This window comes from Crocodylus siamensis, chromosome 6 (genome assembly GCF_052110815.1).
Source record: "Crocodylus siamensis isolate JL-2025a chromosome 6, ASM5211081v1, whole genome shotgun sequence".
NCBI classification, from domain to species: Eukaryota; Metazoa; Chordata; order Crocodylia; family Crocodylidae; genus Crocodylus; species Crocodylus siamensis.
Window position 1 is genome coordinate 39,257,750 of NC_143400.1, and position 25,616 is coordinate 39,283,365.

Genomic DNA, 25,616 nt, shown 5'->3' on the forward strand with positions numbered 1-25,616 from the left:
GCTCCCTGCAGGTCTGGACCAGTGCTGAGTACTGCTCCTTTGTGGCAACTTCAGACGTCCATCGTTTATAGGTCTCTCTTTTTAGACGCAGGAGGTGCACAAGTTCCCTGCAGAGCCGAGGGGGTTGCTGTGCCCTTTTGCTACCTTTCCTCTGAGATGGGATGGGCATTGCTTGTGCTTTCAGGATCGCTCCCTTGAGGAGCAACTGCTCGTCCCAAACTCCCCGCCCCCCCATCAAGTCAGGGTCCTGTAGGGCCTCACTATTAGGCTTTGAATTCCATGTCTGGGGCTGATCTCCAGCTCTCTGCTTTTCTGTGGTTCTAGGTTTTGCCACCTGTTCACCTCACTTTGTGTCAGATAGATTTGCCTGAATCCAAATTTCAGGGATAAACAGAAATTCCCCAATCAAAACCAATGGCTTTGACGGTGTAGGCATGCAAAATCCATGGAGATGTATATAAAATCTAGGTGAGTTTTTTTTTTTTTCTTGTTGCGTGTGGTTTCATTTGGCTATTTTCTGCAGCAGCAGTTATACGTACTGTAGTGCTTTCTTAGGGCCAATTTGATTTATAGGGGAACACTGACCAATAAGAATTCCCTCTGGGAGGTGGTTAGGCACATTGATTTGAATGTATATAGATCTATTTCTCTCTCTACTTAATTACTGAAGCTGGTTGAGGAAACACCAGTTTTGCCTTCATGGTTAATGGGATATTGTAACAGAATAGTGTAGAAGCATGATACTGTACATTGGTTTGTAAGTGTAGCCTCTTGATATGAACCAAGGGCCTTGGTTCACATGGTTTTGTTCTGGATCTGCTTCGCATTGGATTTAGAGTATGCGTAACAACATATTGTCTTATGTATGCTACGGTGGGGATGATAAAAAGCCTTAACATTTCCACTTGTGGTAGTTTAATTTATGATCATCTTTATGGAAGTCCTTATCAGTAAACTGAATCCCACAAATATGGGTAAGAGGCTAATAATGGAATATAGTAAATGTCAAAATGCCAGTCACAGTGTATAAGGGCAAGGGTGAAATGCTGACCTAGGGTAAGCCAGTGGAGCTGTGCTTTTAAATACCATAAGGTTGGTTGTGGAGAAATTCACTTGCTACATTGCCTTAGACACAGTAACACCTGATTCTGCTCTCACATGGGCTCTAAGGTGGGGAACTCCTTTGACGCCTCTTTTTGCTTAAAGTGTTGTGTGATCCCAGGCCCCATCATACTTTCAAGTAAGCGTGTGTGATATGTGGGGGGTTTGCACATTGTTGCATCTCTGTGTGTAGGAGAAGTCCAAAGCCAGACCAGGCTGGGAATGCCAAGTGCCCCAGACAGTCCTGACCTTTGTGATGGTCCTTGCCATAGCCCGACATGGGACATGGGACACTGGCCCAGGGACATTCAGAAGAGCGCTGTAGAGTTGAGCTGAAGCGCCCACGTGTAGCAGCACAAATGATGCAGCATCCGTACACTCTACTCTGAATTAGCTGCTGAGATGTGTCATCTGCTCACCAGCAGATAACAATTGTGCTTGGTGCCACTGAGTGCTGTATCAGTATGGCTGTGAGACAGGACAGTAAAGTGCAAATATATCAAGTGTAGATGACCTGAGCTGTGTTGGCTTAGGCTCATCTATGTAACTCAGATTAAGCACAATTGGTACATAACTGAAATACAGTGAAAGCCCGAAGGGCCATGACTGATCTTTGCTCCGTGAAAGATGTTCTCAGATGCCTTGCCTTCCTCATCCACTGCTTTCCATGGACTGTTCTTTGCAAGCATCTAAATGAATAGGAAACCAGCTTTTCATTGCTGATGTGGATGTTTACAGCTCTCTGATCTGCAGTGAATTAACATGAAAGTGTCTGGGATGTATAACAGGCCAGGTTCTTTGAGTAGATGCTGTATCTTTTATGAGACCAACTGAGTAGTTTGAAAAAAAGTTCTTAGCAAGCTTTCAGGTGCAGTCGCACTTCGTCAGGCATCGGGAGTCTGCTGTTCTGGGTCTCCAAGAAATGAGAAGCTAAAAGTGTGGCAGGGTGTCAGTGAGAATATAAATAGGTAAAAATAACGGCATTTATAACAGCACTTCTTCTATAGGGAACAAAGTTGCAATAGAGCTGTGAGGGTTTCTTTTCTTTTCTTTTTTCTTTTCTTTTTTTCTTTCTTTTTTTTTTTGCTGTCTCAAGGAATGACGCTGCAATCCAATCCAAGCCAGCAAAAACAATGAAGTAGGGTGGCTGTGAATGAACATTTCGGATGGCCAGACAGTGTGCTGATTTCACTGGTTATAAAGGAAACCCAGGTAAAAATAAGCCCCAGAGAGTGGGGGGCTTTGAAGGGCCCTAAGGAAAGCAGGTGCCCAAGGACCAGGATCGTCCCTTTGAAAATCTCTGCCCTGGCTCTCCAGCCACCGTGGGGTGGGCTCTGCTCCCCTGCCCTCCGGGAAGAAGGTCTCGGTTTTACCAGATCAGGTGCATTTATCAGCCAACCTCCAGGTCGCTTCCGGGGGCAGGTGGCTACAGCCGGGGGTCGCTGAGCATTAGGCTTTTTGTCACCGCGGCGGGCACCTGCCGGCGGAGCCGAGCCCTGCTGCTTCCCAGCGCCGCGGCTGTCGCTTCCGGGAGAGACAGGCTGCAGGGGGGCGGCTTTCTTTGCCTTTTTCCCGGTTTTTTCTCCCCCCCCGGCTTGGCGGCTTGGCCGTGCCGGCTGCCCACCGCCGCGGGGGCCGGGCCGCGCCGTGGTGCTGAAGGGACAGCTCCTCCCGCCGCCCCAACAATGGCCCGCGGGCGGGGGGGGGGCGCATCACTTCCGCCCCCCCCCCGCTCCCTGCTGCAGAGCGAGTTGCCCCCCCCGCCCCCGCTGCCGGGAAGTGGGAGCCTCCTCTCGCCGTTGCAGAAGCGGCCCCGCCCCGCCCCGCCCCGCCCCCTGCCCGCAACTTTGCCTGGCGTGAGGCGGCGCGGCCGGCTCCATGCCTCTGCGGGCGGGCGCGGCCCCCGCGCAGCCCCTGTAGCCCGGCCGCGGCGCGCCATGGCCGAGAGGAAGGCGGCGGGGCGGCCGGGCGAGGAGGAGGAGGTGCCGGCCTTCTTCAAGAACCTGGGCTCGGGCAGTCCGAAGCCGCGGCAGAAATTCTGCGGCATGTTCTGCCCGGTGGAGGGCTCCCTGGAGAACAAGACCATCGACTTCGACTCGCTGTCCGTGGGCCGCGGCTCCGGCAAGGTGGTGGCCCAGCAGCGGGACGTGGCGCAGCTGGGGCCGGACCCCCGCGGCCGGGCGGCCGGGCAGCGGGGGCCATCTGTTGAGCTCGGGAGGAAGGTGGAGATCCGCGCGGCCAGCGGCAAGGAGGCGCTGCAGAACCTCGGCGACAAGGTGGGGGCTGCCGGGGCTGCCGGGGCGGGGGCTGAGGGGGAGCGCCGGGGCGCAGCGGCCGTGCTCGCTGCTCCTGCCCGAGCGCGGGGCGCTGAAGGTAGCGGAGAGGCACCCCCCGCCCTTTCCCTCCTTCGCTGGGAGCGGAGACGCCGACTCTTTTTGTTCCAGAAGCGGTTTCCCCGAGCCCTGCCGCATGTAGCCGCTGCCCCACCCATCTCATCAACGCGGCTTCCCCACACGAGAACGACGCGAAAGAGCATCCGTGGGGACAGTCCTAAGGACCAAATCCCTGCGGACCTCCTCCAGGGCACAGCCCTGAAAGCCGCCTCAGCCCCATGCCCAACTCTCCGGGAGTTGCCCCCAGTGAGAATTTCTGGATTAGGCCCGTTGACTTCAATGGGAATGAAGCTCCAGCGGGACTGCAGGGATTTAGGACTGGGCTTTTCAGGGAAATGAGAGGCTTGTCTCCCATTTAAACCCGCCTGCCTCCCTTGGGTCCCAATAGCTCCCTGGCTCCTGACCCGTGACTTCTTTTACCTATTACTATGCAAAACTGCCCATAATAAAGCACCCCGTTCCTCAGCAGCAAATGATTCTGGCCAGAGCTCTGGCTGACCATGTCTATTTTCTTCCTTGGGTTCAATAAAATTAACTACAACATGCTTTATGCAGCTTGAACCCTCCTTGTGCTTGCCTCAGCCCTTCAGAGCTATACAGAGCAGCTAGCATTTGTCAGAGGAATCACAGAATTAGAAAACGAGGCTGGGAGGACTCTCCGGAGGTCACATCTAGTCCAACCCCTTGCTCCAAGCAAGACCAGCCCCAACTAGATCATCTGAGCCAGGCCTTAAACCTGCCCCTTCCCCCCAATGGAGACTCCACCACCCCTCTAGGTAACCCGTACCAGTGCTTCACCACCCTCCTAGTGAGAGTTTTTCCTAATATCCAACCTAAACCTCCCTTGCTGCAACTTGAGCAGCGCTCCTTGCTCGGTCATCTGCTACCATGAGCTCCATTCTCCTTGTAGTTAAAGGCTGCTATCATATCCTCCCCCTCAGTCTTCTCTTTTGCAGACTAAGACCAGTTCCCTCAGAAGCCATGTTCCCCAGTCCCCTAACCATTTTTGTTGCCCTCTACTGGACTTTCTTTAACTTGCCCACATCCTTTTTGTAGAGGGGGCCCAAAATGGGACACAATCAACTAAGAATTTTACAGACATCTAGTAGCAGAGCTCTGCCAAGCATGTATACCTCAAACGTGCTTATCAAACCTTCCCATCCCTAGAAATTCATGTGAATGGCTGCAACCAGGCTGGTTCACCAGTGACATGGAGGGTGTATTCAAGGCACAGCATCTGAATGAGCTTGATAATATTGATCTACTTCCCTGATTTTTCAGAAATGCCAAGCACGATGCATGTTAGGGCCTCTGGGTGCTCAGCACCTCTGAATCTGCAGTTGCGGAAACTGAAGGTTTGATCCTGCTGCAGTTATATTTGTGAGAAACTTTACTGAGTTTATCATGAGATTATCAGTATGGTCCTGATTTTCAGAAAAACCCATAAATCTAATAGGAGATATGGAGGTGCCATACCTCTGCAAATCAGACCCTACATCCATTTACTCCTGCAGAAACCTAAGACTTGATCCTGCCAGCACTTGTACGTGTAAGTAACTTTACCCAATTCATTAGTCTTATTGAACTCGGATTTAACTCAGGAGTAAAATTATACGTATGCATAAATATTTGGAGATTTGGGGCAACAGAAAGGTTTTCCAATACAAGACTTCATTTTAGGTGGTTATTTTCTTGTATAAATTATACTGCACTCTGCTTTTCACTAGAAGATCCTAGTAAATGTGTGATATAAATAATAACAATTGAAAGGTGAAAATATTGATTGGTGAGAAGGGCAGTATTGAGAGTATTAATGGGAAATAATAAAAATCGACTCATTTGGAAGGAAAAAATAAGACGCCTTACAGGCTGTTAATGGAACTAAAAAAACATTGTCACATGTTTTATCAGTTTGATAAACAGTTTATAAATCAGCATTTATAAACATTTTCATACAAAGATTAATTAGGAGTTTACAAAATAATGGCATGGTCCACTAGAATTTTTGAATTGTGTCCCATTGGCTTTGAATAACATTGGCACCACATTTTTCCTCTGTTGTGAAGTCTTCTGTGATCAAAGATGGCTGGGTGCTGGTTAGCAGGAATGTTGTAGCTTTTATGGTTTCCCAGGTGACTGTATTTGTCTTCGGAATCAATGGGATGAATTCTCAAATGGTGTAAAGTGGCATAACTCCACTGAAGGCAATGGAGAGGCCTTCACTTATACCTGCTGTGGTTCAGTGTATGAAGGTAAGGAAGAAAAAAATTCTCATTACGCTGTTAGAATAATAGCAGATATGAATTAAAAGGGTAGAAGTCCACTGGCTTCCACAGATTTGTATCCATTTACCTATGTACTGAATCTGGTCTGTTACTTTTATGTCAATTGTACACCAAGGTTTTAATAACCCACAACTTAACTAAGAATAGCCGGTCTACATTTTCATATGACACTTCTGTGAAACTTATAAAACAACACTGAAGTAATGTATTGGGTCCTGAAATTATGAAAACATGTATATTATCTTATAATAGTCAAGATATCTTTAACATTTTTCTGTCTTCAGCTTGGGGGCTAAGAGTTGTTATGGGCAGACAGTTTCTACTGTGGTTCCAAAACTGTCTTTTCGGGGGCTGGTGGCGCTTTGCTAAGTCCCAGTAGCCAAAAATCTGACCAAAATAGGTTAAAAGACAGTCATCTTTCCTTCCAATATGCTGAAAGATCCTATCTTATTCTCAGCTGACATCATTAGAAAGGCAACATGAACAAGTTCACTTTGTATTTTCCTGAAGTCTTAATTATCGAGGGGATAAAAAAGAAATTCAATTGTCTTGCATTAAATGGCAAAAGCAGTTCTGCAGATAAGGGTAATCAAATCTCTATGCATCTCTCTGTCTATAGAATATTCCATAGGCATCTTTCACTGCTGTATCTTATTGTCTATGGGCCATGCTGCCTCACGGTTCAGGATTTAAGATGATTTCCTGGAGACACTGGGAAGACTTTCCAGTTTGCTTTATGCAGCATCTCAGAAACAAGCTGGTAAAGGCAGCGTGCACCAATCAACAAGTCTAGGTCTCAGGAGACCTCCTATGCCAGGTTTGGCTACTTACCTACTCCAGGGCCTTGGGGAAGTTACCCCATATCTTTGTGCGTCTATTTGTCTGCCTAGATTATTACCTTTTGGGCAAGGAAGGACTTGTGCTACATGTAAGAGTATCACTTAGCATGACAGAGATCCAATCTCTGTTGGGGCCTCTAGAATTGATTCATTAACATTATTAAAGCCATCCCAACACACAAAGTCCTGATGATCTGCTGGAATAAAGATTGCAGGGTGAAGCTCAACGGGTAAAAAGAATCACTGTAGTTTCACTCCCTGAGTATAGTGCAGAGGATAGAAACAAGCAACAATGAGGAAAAGTAAGTGAGATCTTCTTGAAGTGAGAAAGTTTAATTATTAAATAGTTGAGATTTTACAGTCTCCACAGAGCATGGGGAGATCCTCAGAAGTAAGATGGTTAACAGCAACGCTTTGCGTTTTATCAAGCATCTTAATCACACCAGGGCTCATGATTTACCTTCAGGGGTGAAGCTTACATTTATCCAGCAAGTCCCTTTGAAAAGCAACCACTTGTGTAAAACTCCTCCAACCAAATTAGAGCAATTTTGAAGTTCTTTTGGGAATGAAGGCTACTAGTATGAGAAAAATGTATGTGGTTGTATTTTGCAGAAAAACTGCCTGTATGTTTATCATTTGCATTGCAATAACTTGTAGCGATTCTAATAAAGGTAATGGACCCATCAGGGACTGTCTCCTACTGGGCGCTTTACAGAGCATTGTAACAAATAGTCCCTGCCCAGAAGAACCTGCATGCAAAGGGTGTGAGGGAAAACAGAAAGGTGAGGTGACTTGGCCACGGTCATACAACAGGTCAGTGTCAGAGCAGGAGTACAGCTAGATCTCAAGAGCCTTGCTCGCTGGATTATGCTGATTCTTCTGGGCCAGATCCCTTGAATATTCGCTGCTTCAGTTTCTGCGTTTCTGAAGGCAATGATAATACGCCCCTATTTCAAAAGGACTGGGAAGCATTATAAGGGATATGGATCAACATTTGCACTTCATCCAAGGGTACCAAAGCACCTTATGAACTGAAGCACTATTAAAAAGAAAGTGCTGTTGCTAATTAAGTTTCTAATTCAAATGAAGATGAATGGTGTTTCTTCTTTGCTTTTGTGGCTGCCAGAAGAAGCTACAATTGGGCAAAGACCCAGGGCTTGTCTCCATAGAAAAGTGAAGTCACAGCACATTAGTTACTTTGCACTAAATGCACTCTTATAATTGCACTCTTTGTGCAAACTTGTTCACTTCTCTTCACTTCATTTGAGTACTTTGGATCTAGTGCACATTAGGATTGTTGATGCAGGGAGTTAGTGCACTGTAAATTCACCCCTAGTTTACTGCATATTAACGCAGGATACTCTTTCCATCTTTAATCACCTGAAGGTATTCTGAGTGCATATCAGGCAGACTGAGGCTTCAGATGATTAATTATCTACAAATGCTGTTCTAGATGCACTATTAACAGAAAAGCCTGTTGGCAGAGCCTGTTTTCATAATGTACATTCGGTGGTCTCATTAAGCCCCCATTTAGAATAATTTGGGTGACTGTCAGTGTTCCAGAATAAGAATAATCTGTAGTTCTCCAATAGAGCTTTTGATCACTTGATCTCAACACACTTTAAAAAGGAGGGTCAGTATTTTTACCCCTATCATTCAGGTGGGGAAACTGGGCCACAAGGAGGGGTGGTGATTTACTCCATATGACAATTGTCTGTCTTGTGACAATTCTTGGGCTGGCATGTTGATGAGAGAAAACAAGGGAGAAAGAAATTCAGGAGGGAAAACTTGCAGAAACAAAATGGGGGAAAAAAATATACACCTTTGCTGCTTTGCATCTGCAGGTCTTATTGACTGAATGGGGATTTGCAGATGCTACTTACTGCAAGTGAGGACATGGTATGTGACTTAATCACAGAGCCCGCTGGCTCCTGGTTATCCTTTCTGACTGGATGGCTTCCTGAGGGCATTTCAGCCCTACATTTCTAGGACTGTTGCAATTCTGTAGCTGGGGGAGAAGGTCTTTTGTGCTAGATCAGGACTTGAAAGATCTCTTCATTTCTTGGCTTTGCTACAAGCTTTCTGGGTGACTGAAAACAGTTGACTTATGTGGCTCAGGTTCCCATGTGTATAACAGGGAACAATACTCCCTTTGTCTCTCCTGCATAGTTAGATTTTAAGCCGTTTAGGGCACACAATTTTCTCTTTAGGTGCATCCACATAGTAAGATACTGGTTTGCTTGTAACAGGGGCAGGCATGTGTACATGACCCTTCACCTACCTAGCACAGGTAATAGCAAAGCAGTGAAAACCTGACTAGGAACCCAGGTATATACCCTTGGAACATGCGGGGCATGGACTCAGGTGTTTTTTTTCCTAGATTAAAGCCAGCTTGAGGGTGCCCACCAAGTGACGCTCACACTTTAATTTTGCTGTGTAGAACTTCCCTCTCTGGGTGTCTCCTTTGTGGGGCTCCTTTGGACTGCTCTAAGCAAAACCAAGCGAAAATAAAAAGTGAACCCAAACAAGAAAAACATTTTTATTTTAAAACTGAATCCATATTTGCAGGAAAGAGGTTCCAAAAGGAGTTTTAGATGCCTTCCAAATGCAAAATCTTCAAAGCTCCCATGATCACGCTACTTGTTGCTGTCAAAAGAAGTACTTCTAATAATAATGACTCATGGGATATAGTTCAGAGCAAAAATCAATAATAGAATTTGGGATACTAGGAAATGTTGTTGTGTAAAGCAAAGAGACTGTTCCAAACAGCTGGAAATGCTGTTCTGAGTTTAATTTCTTGTAATGCCACGAATTTTCTCTAGTCTCATTTCAATAATCACTGCTTGCAACATAGTTACCCAGAGAAATTGGGTCATAATCATTTGTCTGACTACTGAGAAACTGAACATGACATTCTTTTCGCTTCCTGGATCCCTCTCAAAGCGATTGATCCAGATACCCAGAGGTAGCCATGCATCCCAAGAGACTATCAGAAAGTTTTCTATTAACTGCTTGTCAGGAATGGACCATTCAATCATAATTTCTTCTGACACAGGGCTGAGCCAAGGTCTTAGGATTTGTTAGCACCATACCAATTTGGGTCGAGGAGATTGGTCTCAAAGGGGTAACTTATATACCCTGCGTCACATCCTCAGCTGCGTCACTGTGGAACAGTAACTGACAACACCAGCTGAAGATCTGGACTATGATGTACTTGTCAGCATATGGGACATAGGCTTTGTTTTCCTGTGTCATTACGAAGCCTTGCAAAATGGGGCATCAGCCCTAACTAGGTGCCATCATCATACACATAATATGGTCATACATTTAACTTATCAGTCACAAAGCAGTCCTTCAAGTCTGCCCTGAATCTTGTGCAGGCAGGGCTGCATCTGACTCCTTATATCATCTGTCATATGTGCTGTATATTAAATTTGATAGCGTCTCCTGCAGGGTTTTTAGAAAATTGAGGAATGGTTTTTGTAGGAAGCTCTACTTTCTGTTAAAATAATGTACTATTTCTGTTTTGTATAAACTCTTTTCCCATTTGAATCCCTAAAAGGCAGCCCCATTTGGGAGGACAGTTGTACAAGGAACTTGTGTATCTAAGATCAAACTCCTTTGTTTTAAAATTCAAATACAAAAGAGATTCTGATTCTTTAGAGACGAGATAGTGCATGATGCTTCAGCTCCTTGTTGTACTTTGTTTTTCCCCCCCTAATTATGGAAATGAGAGCTTCAGGAATCTCCATCCTTGGAAGTTTCCAAGTGCAGGTTAGTTGCACATTTGTCTGGGATGCTCTGCACATGGATGATCTTGGCTTGTGCAGAGGGTTGGACCAAATGTGACCTCCTCAGGTACCTTCCAGCCTTAGTTTCCTGTGATTCTATGGAGTTTGATTTTTCTCAAATATAGGAGTGTTGGTATAATGACTTCTTGCTCTACAGGGAGATATGAACTAGAAAGAGCTTGCACATAAGGGATTTAGAGCCAGATCTTCAAAATATGTAGGTCCCCAACTCTTGTTTATGTGCCTCAAACCCCATTTATTTCAATAAGAATAAGACAACTGAAAACCTTTATGGGAATGGTATTTAGTCTTTTCACTCAAACTATATTGGCTCATGCTTTAGTTCTTCAAGAGCTACCACATGATGACCAGGATAACAACTTAATAATGCTAGACTGTGAGCTGTTTACAGAGATCTGATCCTCAGTTGGGGCTACTACCTGAGTACAAGCTATAAGAGGCAGGGCTACTAATCGTGCCTGTTATAACAAGTAGGCTCTGTTATGTGTGATGAGACCTGCCAGGAGCAGTGGGGTGTCTGAAATGCTCAGGCCAGGTTTCTTTGTCCAAAAATTCGGAGTACAGAAACCATTCCCTGTGCATTATGCATTGCACTCTGTGCCTGCTCAAAAAACATGTCTGGGAAACCTTTCAAATGTGAAAATCTTGGCCTAAGCTTTGTTCCGAGGGGTGGAAGGTAGTCAGGTTCCCAGCTCCTACTTGGAGCCCTTAGGACATGTGCTTCCTGACTCTGGTCCTGTAGCTCTTGCTCCATAGGTTCAGGCTTTACCTCTCAGGAGGTCATGGGTTTAAACCTGGTTGACAGCAGCCCTCCAGATTTCTCAGGATATTGAGGGGAAAAATACTCCTTGAAAACTGATTGAGATGGAAGCTCTGATTTGCAGGTCAAATATATGCTTTTGTTGCCTTGTTTTGTTCAAATGGAAAATAAATTCTCCCCCTCCAAGTCTCAGATCCTGTTTATCCTAGAATGTTTGACCACAGAGACTGTCTGTCTAAAAGGTCCTAAGACTAGACCTGTGCAGATAGGCAGCTATTTGATCCGGTTTCGGATCCGGCCACTTCAGATGCCAGGGATCTGATCCAGAGCTCTGGATTAGTTTCCCGCTTTGATCCGGCTGTAGGGTGTAATGGGGAATCAATGAAATACCTATAACTTTGTTGTTTTTTGTCTGTTTTCGATTACACTTGCAGGGGTGGTAGCCTCTGGTGAGAGCATGAAGCCTGACAAGCTTCAAGAAGATAGGTGTAGGGTTTTGGGGGGAACTGCACCCCAAATTCTTGACAGCAAAACTCATGTCATATGTATGTGTTACACCATGGGGGGGTGTGAAAACTGCAGGGGCGGTGGCCCCTGGTGAGGCCACAAAGCCTGCCAAGTTTCAGGGTGATAGGTGCAGGGGTTTTGGGGGAACTGCACCTCAAGCTGCTGACAGGCAAAACTTGTGACATAGATGACCCTGTGTGTGTTAAGGCACAGCGGGCTGAAAATTGCAGGGGTGGTGGCCCCTGCTGAGGCCATGAAGCCTGCCACCTCTCAAGGAGATTGGTGCAGGGCTTCTGGAGTCTGGGGCCCTGCACCTCTAGCTGCTGACAGGCAAAACTTCTGTCATGGGTGCTTGTGCAACTGTGTCTGTCTTGCGGGGTGGGGGTGGACTACTGCAGGCCTGGCTGCTAAGCTACTGTGTTACCAGTTACCAATCAATCATGATTCATTCAGGGACCAGCTCAATACACAGTACCTAGCTACTAGTAGCTACTAGATAACGACTTAGTTCGCAATGATTAACACCTACAAAACCACAGACTAAGGAGAGGAAAGAATCAAAACAGACAATCAACTGCCCCAAGACAGAGACAGTCAGTTGCACAAGCACCCATGTCATGAGTGTTGCCTGTCAGCAGCTAGAGGTGCAGTGCCCCAGAACCCCTGCACTGATCTCCTTGACAGCTGGCAGGCTTTGTGGCCTCAGCAGGGGCTACCACCCCTGCAGTTTTCAGCCCACTGCACCTTAAATACATGTGACATGAGTTTTGCTTTCAAGAATTTGGGGTACAGTTCCCCCCAAGCCCTTCCACCTGTCTTCTTGAAACTTGGCATCCTTCATGCACTCATCAGAGGCTATCACCCCTGCAAGTTTCATCCAAATCAGACCCAAAACAACAAATTTATAGATATTTAATTGATTTCCCCATTATACCCTGTGGCCAGATCTCCCAAGCGGCTCTGAAGCTTTTCCAAAGTGGTTCAGTATCTCTGAACTGCTTCAGAAAGCCTCAAGAAGCCAGCACTTTGATCCAGACATGCCGCTTTGGCATCCAAAGCATCCGGATCTGAAGGACGGTCCGAAGCCTCTCACCGCCCTACCTAAGACTGCATGTAAGCATCGTATGGGAGGCAAGGATTTCTTAGGGCGATATCATTTATTGGATCAACTGTATGGTTGGGACAGAGTTAGACAAGCTTTCAAATGCAAGACTTCCTTCATCACAGCATCTTTGACCTCCATGTATGCCCATTATATGGTGACACTTTGTAGCTCTCTTGAGAAAATCAAAAACCCCCACCAACAACAAAAGTGTCTCTCTCAAGTTAAATGAGTCATTAAAGACAGACACTGCTGTCATCATCTTATGAAAGGGACATTTACTGATTTGCATCTAACTCTGCTAGCAGTTAAAAGCATTCAGTTATGAGTGCTGTACCTATATGGAAGTACGGTCACATCATCAAGGCTCTGTGCAGTAATCTACATGTCTAGATTATGTTATTGGATCTAGGCTGTATCTGTAAATATATTAAAAGTCTACCGGCCCAATCCTGCCTCCACTGAAGGCAGTGGCAAGATTTTCATGATCTTCAGTGAGCATAGGGCCCACCAATGGGAAGGGAGGATTCTTGGTACTCATTTTTCACCTAACATCCCTGGGGAAAAATGTAAAGCTTGTTGAGTGAAACCATTCGGTTCCTAACATACTAATGCAGAAGACATTATGCTAGAATTTCCAGTACTACCAGGAATTGTTTAAAGCCACCCCTTCTTTTCACTGCATTTTAAAATAGCCATTTCATTTCACATCAGGCTTTATGATGCCAAAATAAATGCCCTTGTGGAAAAATTTAACGGGTGAAACGTACCGGGTAGCATACAAATTCAATTGGATTCTATGGCAATTACTGTGTAGACTTCAATGGAAAGAGATTCTGTCTCCATATTTTGTAATCCTCCTTCACATGAAGCTACAGCGGGGATGCAATTCTCTGCTAAGTTTAAGAGGATGGTCCAAAAACCTACTGAGCCAGATCCTCAGCTGATGGGCCTCCACTGGGGACAATGGCAGCCTACTGATTTATATCAGCAAAGCATCTGGCCAGGCAAAGAGTTTTTACTGTATTAAAGGTCTCTATACAGGACATTTCCTTAAAATGCTGGGCCTGTCTTCTGGACACTGTTCCTTTAGCATGAAATGCATGCCAATGCAGCAAAACTGCACAGGCCTGTATGCCTTATGTAGGGCACAACTCGCAGAAGGGCCCCCAGGAGACTTTCAGGCACTGGCCTGGAGGAGCCTTCATGTGAGCTGTACAGCTACTCTCTGGTCTTGAGGAAGAATCCTTCCTCTCCAAGGCCACGTAGGTATGTTTGGGGAGGATGTGCTGCCTGGACTGTGCCTTCTCAGTTGTAAGGGGTGGGGACCTTCCTTCACAATGCTCAGTCTAGGGGGTTGCTGCAAGGTAGGAGATGCCCCACTTCACCCCTCCACTGCAATGGTTGCAGTTGTTCTTACCTGCTGAGGTCTCACACTGGTCCTTCTCAGTCCTCAGAAGCTAGTAAGTTGATCTGTGGAAAGAGCTTCAGGAGGGGCAGTCCTCCAACATCCCAGGGAGAAGTGCCTTGTTTTCAACCTGTGTGCACAAGCCAAGGATTTTCTTCTTGATGTGTGGTTTCCTCAGTGTCCAGGGTCTCGGTATTGGTGCCACTGCATCCCTGCTGAGTCACTGCAACCAGAGGAGTGGCTGGACGTGCAGCAGGAGCAGGGCGGGAATCTTAGCATCCCTTCATTCTTCGCTAAGCCGTTTCCACAAGAGGGGAGACATCAGGGACCTTGATTGTCCTTCTCCTTTGCAGTTGGGAGTGTGTTACTGAGGACTTGGGCTGACTACCCATCTTCTGCCTTGATGAACTCTTGGTAATGCATTGGTTCAATACAGTGCCTTCTGATTTTAACCTCAGCTTGCTGCATGCAGGATTTCACCTGTAGAACGCAAAAGCAATAGATATAGCATGCACCTCTGTTCCTCAACACTGGATGTGTTCCTTTCATCCTACAGTACACCGGCATGGAGAGTTTGTCACTATATCCCATCTGGGCTGTGTCACAAGTCACCAGGTTTTAACAAATGTCTGAAATGCATTCATTCTAACCCAGTGACTCACTGCTGCATTGGGATTTAATTATCTTAATCTAATTCTTGTGGATTTAGGCAAAACTAAGGTCTAGCAAGCAAACAAATGAACAAAACTATAAAAAGCTTTCAGGAAATATAGGTCCTCTTCTAGTACCTTGACAGGTAATGTGATTCATCAGGAGTAAGTTTTAAGATACTTACTGTGAAGAAAGGCTTGGAGTACCAGAAATGCATGATCATTCTGCAAGTTGGGTTTATTTTGCATAGAAACACAGTCCAGCTCCCTGCTATTATAGGCAGTCATGGCAAAACAATTATGCTCCATCTCAAAATCACTTTGCTGTTTGCCCCTGGCAGGCTGTTCCAGGACCTTGCTCCTCTGGTTGTTAGAAACCTCCTTCTGTTTCCAACCTAAATGTATTTATGACCAGTTTATACCCATTTCTTCCTTTGTCCTTGAATTCCAAGAGCACGTCTCCCTTCCTAGTGCTCACCCCCTGTTCTCCACTGTGTTTACACAGAGCAATCCTGTCCCTCCTCAGCATTTGTCTTGCCATAAATAAGACAAATTACTATTATGTTTAAGAATTAAAAAAAATGTCCTTTCTGAAGACTTTGAGCTTGTCTGAAGGAAGAAAAATTAGGCCAGATTCTCAGCTGGTGCACTAGATCCACACAGCCAAGGGCCTGGGCCTTTATGCTTACACATGAGGATCACAAATGGGCTTGTGAAATTTGGATCTGGAGGTAATGGCAATCTGGTGTCGAAACTTTGGTGCCACATAGATGCTATGTTGTGGATCAGCCTGATGCCTGGATATCTTATCTCTTTAATTTTTCTGTCCTGTACTGTTTAGGTTCTTTTAATATGCTAATGGGAAAGGCCATATGAGCATAGCTATGGTATCTGAAGAACTTTAGTTCTCTCTCTTTCTTTTCTTTAGGCACAACTGGATTCAAGTCATGGAACATGGATCCAGGGACTGGCTCGAGGTTCAAGAAAGTTCAGGGCTCGTGCTCTGCTTTAGGCCAATGTGCAATAAGGATAAACATTATAAAAGTATTTTAAGTCACCCTTTCCCTTGGAGCAGAGCAAAAAACTGTCCCTGGGCAGATGATGCTTGCAACTCCCTTGAGAGGCAGGTGGCTAGTATTATTCCTATTTGCCAGATGCCTCAGTGTGAAGAAGGAAAGAGCCTTGCCCAAGGCCAGAGAGGGGGATTAGTATCAGAGCTGGGATTAGAGATTTAGGAGCTCCTGACTCCCCTCTCTGTGGATTTATCCAGGGGTTTGATATGGGGGTGCTAATACTAATTGTGGTTACCAGGTCTCAACACCTCTCATGATTAAATCTCCAGGATACCCTGACTCCAAGACTTTGATAGTCATTAGGCAGCAGTTCCTTCTTAATAGGGGAAAAGGAAGTCTCTGCTTGACAAGCAAATTCAGAAATGATGTGAATATAAAAGTGCAGATTAAAATAAGCATTGTGTGTACCTTTATTGCAGTGTTGTCCGATAGGGAGAGCATCAGGAGATTGCAATTCTTACCTTGGATTGGCAGATGATTCACCTTGTGATGCAGAATAAGTCAAAGATTTAACTCTTCTCTGTGTTTTTTGTCTTCCTTTCTGCTGGTTTCCCCTATAATCTCTCTTTGGTGGCAGTGCCTGTCTTATTATGTACAGCACAGCACCTAGCAGAGTTGAGGTGGAGCCTGTTAAAGACTTGAAAAACTGTATTCCTGGGTAAAAAAACAAAACCCAGGGAACTCTGGGAGTGGTCTTATCTCAACCTGATATAAACTGCTCTGCAATATACTCAGTGGTGTTGGGCTTAATAAATAATAAAATAACACTACTAATATCAAGAAAAAAAAAACCCCTGTTGCTCTGCAGCCACTAACAAGCTTTTTTTTTCTTCTTCACAGCTCCATGGCTTTTGGCATTGCTTGCTTACGCCAGCATTTTACTTCCAGGTCCCCAGTAAAAATGTGCTGAGATGTCACAACTTCTTCTGGTACAGTACAACAGAGAGGGGTGGAAAAACACATGCAGTGTTTTACATTAGTAAAATACTCTAAGCAGCATGTTAACAGATTTATCAGGAAAACAAATTGCTTTACCATTTGTTACTGATTGGACATCAGCTTGTTAAATGCTGCTTCATTTTTCACTCTAGGACCATCATTTTTTGGCCTTCCCCCTACAGCTCTGTCAAAGCCACTTGTACGTTCAGGGTCCTGATAACTGTCTATCTAAACAGCCTTTTCTTTTTAAAGATGCACTGTAGTAATGCCGAAGACGTTTTTAATCTGATGTGGTGGTGCAGGGTTTCTATGATCCGAAGGGCCTGATAACTGCTGTCTCCTATTTATGCCAATGGCTCTGGACTGAATTACGCACGTGAGTAAGGTGCTTTCACACCGAGCCTGCAGGTTCAGACCTGAAGAGTTTTACAGGGTTGCACTTGTGACCAAAGGGGGAAAGTAGCAGTGTTACTGCTGGGAGTTCATACAGACCAGCAGGCTCAGTCGGGTTTGTCTGGGCTGCTCATCATTCACTGAAGGGGTTCTTGCTTCTTCCTTGAAGGCCGCTGCTGGGAACGGCATACGGCAGCGGTCCCCCAACTCTGACAGATGGCGCATCGCCAATTTAAAACGGTAGGATCTGAAGTCCCACCAGCAAATGTTTGTCATATAAAGTTATTATAATACATCTGTTAATGTGCACTACCGGTGGTACCCGTCCCACAGATTGGGAGCGCTGGGAGTGGAGTCTAGCGGTTACAGCCGAAGCGGAACTTCCATTTCATCGAAAATCATTCCTAGTCCCGGCTGCGGAGGGGACTTAGAAAACAGGCCCGTGGCTTAACGGCTCAGAAACCAGCCGGCGACGAAAGTGTGAGGCTCGGGCTTCGTAATCCGGGGGGGGGGCGGCTTTGCAAGGCCTGGCGTGCTCGGGGGAAGCTGGCCTGTAGCGCCCCGTGCGGGCCCTGGCCGTGCCAGCCAGCACACATGTGGGCAGCCCTGCAGCAGCAAAGGTGAGGGATTGGCCGCCGTGCAGCGAGGCGGGGGATGGCTTGGGGCTCATGGGGACAAAGGAGATGCCCGGGCCCGCCTCGCCTCATTCCGTCCCGTCCCCCGCCGCGATGCCGGCGCGCCCGAGGGAGGGAGGCCCCGGGCAGCGCGGTGCGTGGCGGCGGGCGGGGGCGCCCCCCCCCACTCCGGCCCGGCGCGGCGCGGCGCATCGCCGCTCCCGCCTTCGCTGCGCCACTTTGCATGTCCCTTCTTTCCTCCCCTCCCATTGCACGGCGGCCGCGCTCATTTGCATACCATTAGGCTCTCAGCCAATCGAGCGCCAAGCAGGGCAGAGGAAAGGGTGTGGCAGGTGGCGCATGCGCGGCTGCGGCCTCCTTGTGCTCGGGCGTTTATTGCTGGGGGTTGCCGCCCCCCCGTGTCGGTGCGGGCGGGCGGGGCGCGGAGGAAGAAAGGGAGGCTCGCGGGGCTGCTGCTTCTCGCCGGTCCTGCGGGCTGCGAAGGCAGGGCGAGCCTCGTCGAGTGCGCTTCTCCAGCCCGCAGAGCCAGGCGCTCCCTTCTGCTTCGAGCTGCAATTCTTCTCCTTTTTATTTTTTCAGTAATAAAACTATTTGCCACTAGGAGGGGGGGGGAAAAGAGAACAAACCGACCCCAGTTTTGATTGTTGGGGGGCTGTTTCCCGAGATGTCTTATCAGGGGAAGAAAAATATCCCACGGATCACGGTGAGTTTAGCGGTGTGGGGGAAGAGGGGAGGAGGGAGCAGATGTGGGGATTAAGCCCTTTGTGTGCTTGGGGGAGGCTTGCAGGGTTTTGTAGCAAGGTAATCAGATCAGGGGCTGATGCAAAGGCTTTCTTTTGCTGCAGCAGGGGTTGCAGCCTGGGGGGAAAGGGTGGCATGAGGCTAACAATGGGTTTTTGGAAGTTGCCATAGTTAATAAAAGTAGAAACCAGATCTAGCCTTGCATTGCCCTAAGGTAGGGATGCTGCTGCTGCTACCCTGAGCTTGCCTGGAGCCTGGCAAATGGATGGCAGATTGAATATGCAGGGTTGGAATAAAGGGCTGAGGAAGCTGTCTTCCAACTGCGTGATCTGGATGGGGCTGCTTCCTAAGCGCTGGGAAAAATAGATGGGTGGAAAAATGTATCCATGTCATGTTTGTTGCAATCCTTTCTGCTGGGAATAGAGAGAAAAGGGGGTGGGGGGTTGATCCTGGATGCAGAATGACAGCAGGGGTAGGGTGGGGGCAGTGGAAGAAGATAGGCTTTGAAAGGGGCTGTGAGGGAGAGGTTTAAAATCAGAATAAAACAGAGTCTGCAGTCGAGTTTGAAAATATGGGTCAGGAACAGAAATATCTGCCTGGCGGTGCAGCTTGGAGTGTCTTCCACCTTCCTGGTTTTGGGTCGGGGGACGGGGGAGGTTTTGGCTTGGCTCTGAGGCTTTTTGTATTTTGCTGTTGTGATGAAAGCAGCTTTTCCCCCCGCTTTTCCCATACAAAGAGGGCTGTGATTGTGAGGAGCTGGGGACAGCGCTTGTGCTGTTTCTCCAGGAGGTAATGGCGCTGCTTGGACGAGATGAGCAGATGGGGCTCGTTCTTTTCATCTTCCATCCTCCTCCCTGGTGCAGCGAAAACAATGATTAGAAAGGGACTGTGTTTTCTGTGCTGGTGCCGGAGAAACTCCCCGCGCTATTAACGTTAGCTTCATGGCTGGACTAGAATTTCTTGTCCTCAGGAATATTCTTGCAATGCAATTTAGTCCACTCCTAAATGAAACCTTGAGGGAAAAGGGAAGGAACAGTTACGTAAAAGGCCGTGTTATTTCATTATTCTGGAAACTGATCCCAGCACCGGTATCACAGTTCAACAATATGAACTTTCTGCTGCAGAAGCAAGGCTGTTCCCCTACAAAAAATAAGTATTAGATATTTTTTGACATAAAGGTTGAGGAGTTCTCATTATCAGCGTAACATAGTTCCTCTCTTAGATCTGAGGACACACCCATCTTAATTCTGGTCCTGAGTGCTCAGGGTGGAAAAGTGGGAGGTCTGTGGTACTGGATGGGTGATTTTAAGGGTGGAACTGGGGTTGGAGCTATTTGATTTGGACAACTGTTCAAAAAGCATTTGTGCAGCCCAACACATTGCAGATTGGAATATGATAAATAGGACTTTTGGCTTGTAGACAAAATCACTAGAAGTCCAGTATCTGAAGGGCTTGTCTAGATGGTGCATACAGATGGACATTGCTCCTGGACTGACCATGGCTGTGGTCCAGCAGTAATCCAGTGCATTTTTCCTGCGAATGAACTCTGATTATGAATTGTGTTGGGGTGACTAGAATACCCTTTACAAGACAAAGAATAGAAGAGGAGCTAGGTACTGGTTTAGTTTCCTCGGGTATAAATCCAGAGTTATCTCACGCTCATAAGAGGTCAGATTTGGGCTTCACAGGTAGAGAAATGTTTTACTTGTCAGCATGGTACTTGCGTATAAATGCAGTACAGCATCCTTCCCTGCTACGTGTAGACTGCACGCACTGCCTGATCCGAAGGGCCGTTGGAACAAATGGAAAAACTCCCACTAATTGTGTGCTTTGGATGAGCTTCAGAAGGAGAGGTGTTTATTGGCAGTAGCTTTTTACAGCAGCATAAAAATCCAAGGCCCTGTTTTTGTTGGTGCTAGTATGTTCTTTCCTAAGTGGTACTCAGTGCATTTAGGGTTTTCCCGTGCTCTCCTTGACATCAGTGACAAAACCCCCATTGATGTCAATGGCAGTGGGCCCTTTAATGGCATGCAGAGGATGTGCTGGGTGGGGATAAACACTGCGGTGATTCTAGAAATGGTGAGCGTGTAGGATAAGTTGCTGTAGCGTCTGGTGCCAAAAGGCAAACAGGCTTTTGAGCCCTAAGTCAGCTCATTAAACCTTATTGTCACAGCAGGTCTTAAGTTTAAAATCTTGATTTTTTTTTTTTTTTTGATCTCTTTCCTCGAGCCAAATTCTCTGTTGCCCTTTGCCTAAAAGGAGGACCAGAAAATAACATCTTAGGATTTTTAGGCGATTAATAGATCAAATAGAGTAAGGGCCTTGAGCCACATCTTCAGCAGGTGCAAATCTTTGTAGCCCCTTTTACTCCACAAGAGCTATGCTGCCTTATTTCAGTTGAGAATCTGGTTGATTAGCTTAAATTTGGATGTTATCTCCTTTGGGAAGGGACTGTTTCCTACTGACTGTCCGTACAGACCTGAGCACAGTGCAGCGGTGATCCTGATAAATAGCCTGTGTCTGTGATTATCAGTTTAAACTTTATATCCATACAGGCACGTGTAAAAGTCACAGAGTAACTTTCTTGGAATCAGCTTTGGAAAGCCTTGAGATTTCACATAAGGCCAGCACTGTTAGGCCTTGGGGTTATGAAATGGCATTGTTTTCATACAGAGAAAATGGGAATAGCATAAAGAGCTTCTTTTCACAGTGTCATGACACATGTCTAGGCGGCAAGCGATACCTTGTAAAGATTCATAGTAGTAAGCATCTGTCTGTCTCGCAAGGCACAAGTGCCCTTAGAATTAATTGCCTGCACACTTCAGTTTTTGGGGGAAATGGATTAACATAATGTTAATATTCCACTTCCCTTCTTACTCCGAGCTCTTTAGAGTACGTTTTTGGTGTTGTGAATAAATCTAAAAAAAGATGCATTTTTTTTTAAACCCTTAAAATAGCTGCTAAGGCATTATATGATCTAAGCTAATATACAAAATGCAATGTAAGATAACTGCGTCTTTTTTATAATTACCTTTCTGTTGCTACCAAATTACATTGTAATTTGAGGGAAATTTAATAATATGATGCCTTAAATTCTTCTCTTGAACTTCATTTGCTAATATATGCTTATTTTCATTTGATTATGCAGTAGCTATATAGAAACATGGTAAGGGCATCCACTAAATTGAATCCTTGCTATAGTTGGATTAAATGAGCTTGTTTGTGTTGTGTAACCCATGGCAACAGACTTTTGGTCAACTTCCCTGACAGCAATTGACTCCTAGTTAGCCAAGTAGCAACTTCAGTGTGTGGGTGTTTAGGAAATTTTGCCTACAAGGAGGTTAAAAAGAATGTGGATGAAAACTGTTGTCTGTCCTTTGAAATAATGTTTAAATAGGTAATGGTGAAGGATGAGGCTTTAACTGGTTGCAGGTACAGTTAAAACAACCAAGCCTTATGAAACCAAACTCCTTTTTAGTAGGTAACGTACTTTATAGGTGTCTTGGATCTGTAGCATGATGAAAGGACCGTCACACAAAATGTTTTATCTTTACAGCTAAAAGTACATTAATTGACTTGTGTTGTGACATGCATATTGGATAATACAGAGGCTGCTTTCCTTACTCTTTCATCTTCAAAATGATGCCACGAGCTGTTAGTTTTCTTGCAGAATACTTACATATTGTTACATGGTTCTTTGTTTCAGAGTGATCGTCTTTTGATCAAGGGTGGTAAAATAGTTAATGATGACCAGTCTTTCTATGCAGATATTTACATGGAAGATGGGTTGATAAAGTAAGTGCCGCTTGATTTTGTGGTGTGATTGCAAATAGAAATGTTTAAGTCCTGCTTTGCAGAAAGATGAGGGATCATTCAGCCTTGAGGAGCAAAGAAAAATGAATATTTAATGCATGTCCTGGTAGATCAGGGAGAAATGCCGAAAACTAAATATTTGAATAAATAAAGCATGAAATGCTCTATTTATAACATAGTCGTTGAAGGAAGGTAATTGAACATATGCATATCTTTAAGCACGTGCAGTATGCCTCATGCCTGAAGGCAGGCATGTGTTGGATACCAGGCTGAATTGTGTCCTAAGACCTTCTGAATTGAGGGTATGGTGCATTGGCCTGGGGCCCAGTCTGAAAGCCATTGGAGTCAACGGAAAGACTCTCACTGACTGAGAGGGCTCCTCTCAAGCACACCTTTGTGTTTTTGGTCTTTAAACATGCAGTTCTGGCAAGTGAACTGTATTACAGAGCTCTCTGGAATCGCATGCATAGGAAAAAATAAACTGGCCAAAGGTTACCAATGAGGAATTTTGTGTTTCTGGCTGTAGTCAGAACATCTGCTTTCTTAATCAAAATAACAGGTTGGAGGAGCCAGTGAAGGACACCTAATTAATTGTAATGTGCCATCTACAGTTGTATGTATAAAAATAAACCCTTTCAATAGCCAGACTGAGAGGCCTTTGGGTCTCCTCAGGAATTTAGTAACAAGCATATGTGCAGGTTTATTTTTGCGCTTGCTGTACATAACCAAGTACATGCGATCCTTGCAGAAATTCTTGCCGCCCTTTCCAATATGAGGTTAAAATCCAAGCCATTGTTACATCCCAGAATACACTGTGGCGTTGCCATGTTCAGATCCCACTGCAGTGAGCTGCCAGATTCCCACTGCCTTCAATGGGACTTTGGTTGGGCAGAAAAGCAGGATGCGATGCACTGAAGGACAGCTACCCAGCAGTATTATTCAGGCTGTTGCATGGCTTTTGTTCTGTTATGTGATGGTGGTACGACAGGTAGTTCATCAAGACCTGTTGATGATTATATTGGCATAGCGCAGCACTTGTGACTGACTTGCTGATTGAAACCTTGTTTACCCAGGCAAATAGGGGAGAATCTGATTGTGCCCGGTGGAGTGAAAACTATTGAAGCCCATGGAAGGATGGTCATCCCCGGGGGAATAGATGTCCATACCCGCTTCCAGATGCCAGAGCAGGGAATGACCTCTGCTGATGACTTCTTCCAAGGAACCAAAGCCTCCCTGGCTGGAGGCACCACCATGATCAGTAAGATATATATTTTTTTTTAAATGTGTTTTGTTTCATGGGGAGTTGGCTTCATTTGATATATTCTCCCCCCCCACCCCCCAAAAAAAAAAAAAAATTACTACATCTAAAGCAGGGAATTTGAACTGTGGGAGATGCAGGGGGATTTACTTCTGTGTGTATGTAATCTGCTGATTACAGCTGGGGACTGGGAGGGAGAGCTCCAAGGTGCTATGCCTTGCTCTGGGGAGCAGTTTTCCTCTGGGACAGAAGACAAGAGTCTGGGACTCTGTCTCCAGCTGTGATACGGGTAGAGCCTGCAGCCTTCAAGTTAGTATGTCATGGCCTTCAGTGGGGACAGGATCATGGCCACGCTGATGTAACAACGAGGCTCTGGAATTTGCCTGGGCCTTGCTCCCATTGAAATCTGTGAAAATTTTGCTGTAAGTTTCCACAGCTGTAGGATCAGCTCCTCATCCTTTCTGTGCCTCAGAGGCCATCGTTGTGCAAGGGAAGCAACGTTCTCATCATCATGGGTGTTTGTGCAATGTTATTTCTGAAGGGCCTTGCTATTCCTGAGTGCCTGGTACAGTATAAGTTGCCTGGGGTTCATTTTTCACAGAGCATTTTGGGCTGAATATGGTAGCCCTCGTGGAAGTTACAGGTAGGTCACACAGCTGCAGCACAGAAAGTCACTGCCAGTTGCACGCCCTCTGCACTTCTGAAAGCGAGGCTTCCTTGTGAGGAGCCTAGGGATGCAGTTAGGCACCTAACTTTTTGGGCAACTGAAGCTGGGGGGGAGGGGGAATTGGGTCTCATGTTTTGCTTGACATAATTAGGCATTTACAAAATCTAGATTTTTTTTTTTTTTTTTCCTTTTTAAATGCTCTGCCTTGAGAGGGAATCAGGAAGTGAAACAGTCTCAGAATAAGGGGGAGGCTGAGTAATGTTATGCAGAAGGCTTAGCTGGTCTAGACGGGACTTGTTTTGAGGTAGCTGGGCCTGAGATCCTAGAAGTGGAGCGCTCATGTTGTCATTGTTCAAATGAAGACCAAAGGGGAAATTGAATTGAGTTCAGCCAATGGTCTGTGAATTGTTATGGGACATCCTTCAGTCTCTTATGTGGGATGAGCAGCTTTTGATATGTCGGCTTGTCTGTGCTAGGCAGTGCACACCAGAGCACATATTTCATTTCAGTAGAAAGCTATGGCCTCTCAACACCAATTTCTGTAGCAAGGGGAAATGTATTCTGCAGCGAAATATATGGATGAAGTCAGCACCCTCTATGATCTTATGGGTTGAGGATCAACTACTGGCTGATGAACACATTTTCTCTTCTAGGGATTTATATGGCTCTCACGTGCATAGCATCTGAGCATCTTACAACCTTGGAAGTACAGCATCTTCCTCCCAGTGTTTCAGGGTAGGCCATCCCATTACACTTATTTTACAGCTGAGGAGCTAAGGTACAGCAAGATTGAAGGGCCAGGCATTTTTAAAGGCATTGGATGCCTAATTCCTTTTTAGCAGAAGTGAGGTTCATAAACACCTTTGAAGATTTGGGTATGCATGACCTGTCCAAGTCCATATAGGAAAGCTGTGGTACAGCAAGGAATTGAACCAGTGGAGGGAGGATTATCCTTCCTCTCTAAGAGAACTCATAATCCTTCTCCTTTTCTGATGAAAGTGTTCTTAAAATAATTTAGCTGGATAACAGTGTCAGCCTGACAACTATAGAAGCTGTCTAACTGCAAGACAGCAGTGGGAATGGCAGCATCTCGCCCTCCATGTGGATCAACCGTAATGGCAAACTAGCACTCATCTCTTGGTGTAGTCATGAACCACAGGAGCATGTGAGTGAGTGAGAAGGAGAACAGAAACCAGGGGCAGGTCATATTTAGCATGTGATGTCATGTTCAGGCTATAGA

General features: G+C 45.9%; 1 protein-coding gene and 1 long non-coding RNA gene across 3 annotated transcripts in view; one reads left to right on the top strand and one right to left on the bottom strand.

The window, feature by feature from the left end:
* Positions 1 to 2,941: 2,941 nt before the first annotated feature.
* Positions 2,942 to 25,616, top strand: part of DPYSL2 (dihydropyrimidinase like 2) — a 72,504-nt gene continuing 49,829 nt past the window's right edge. The window contains exons 1-3 of one of the 2 annotated variants that reach the window (XM_090055972.1): positions 2,942 to 3,377; positions 22,345 to 22,433; positions 23,525 to 23,709. In XM_090055972.1, coding sequence (XP_089912098.1) covers positions 3,039 to 3,377; positions 22,345 to 22,433; positions 23,525 to 23,709 — 613 coding nt within the window. In that variant the 5' untranslated portion in view covers positions 2,942 to 3,038. Of the gene's footprint in view, positions 3,378 to 18,340; positions 18,601 to 22,344; positions 22,434 to 23,524; positions 23,710 to 25,616 lie in introns of those variants that run through there. The other variant, XM_090055973.1, reaches the window with a different exon arrangement.
* Positions 5,367 to 18,106, bottom strand: LOC149862370 (uncharacterized). The gene is made up of 3 exons (XR_016443337.1): positions 16,392 to 18,106; positions 14,220 to 14,687; positions 5,367 to 5,726 (listed from the first exon to the last, which is right to left on the bottom strand). It is a non-coding gene; the product is annotated as an uncharacterized LOC149862370 (long non-coding RNA).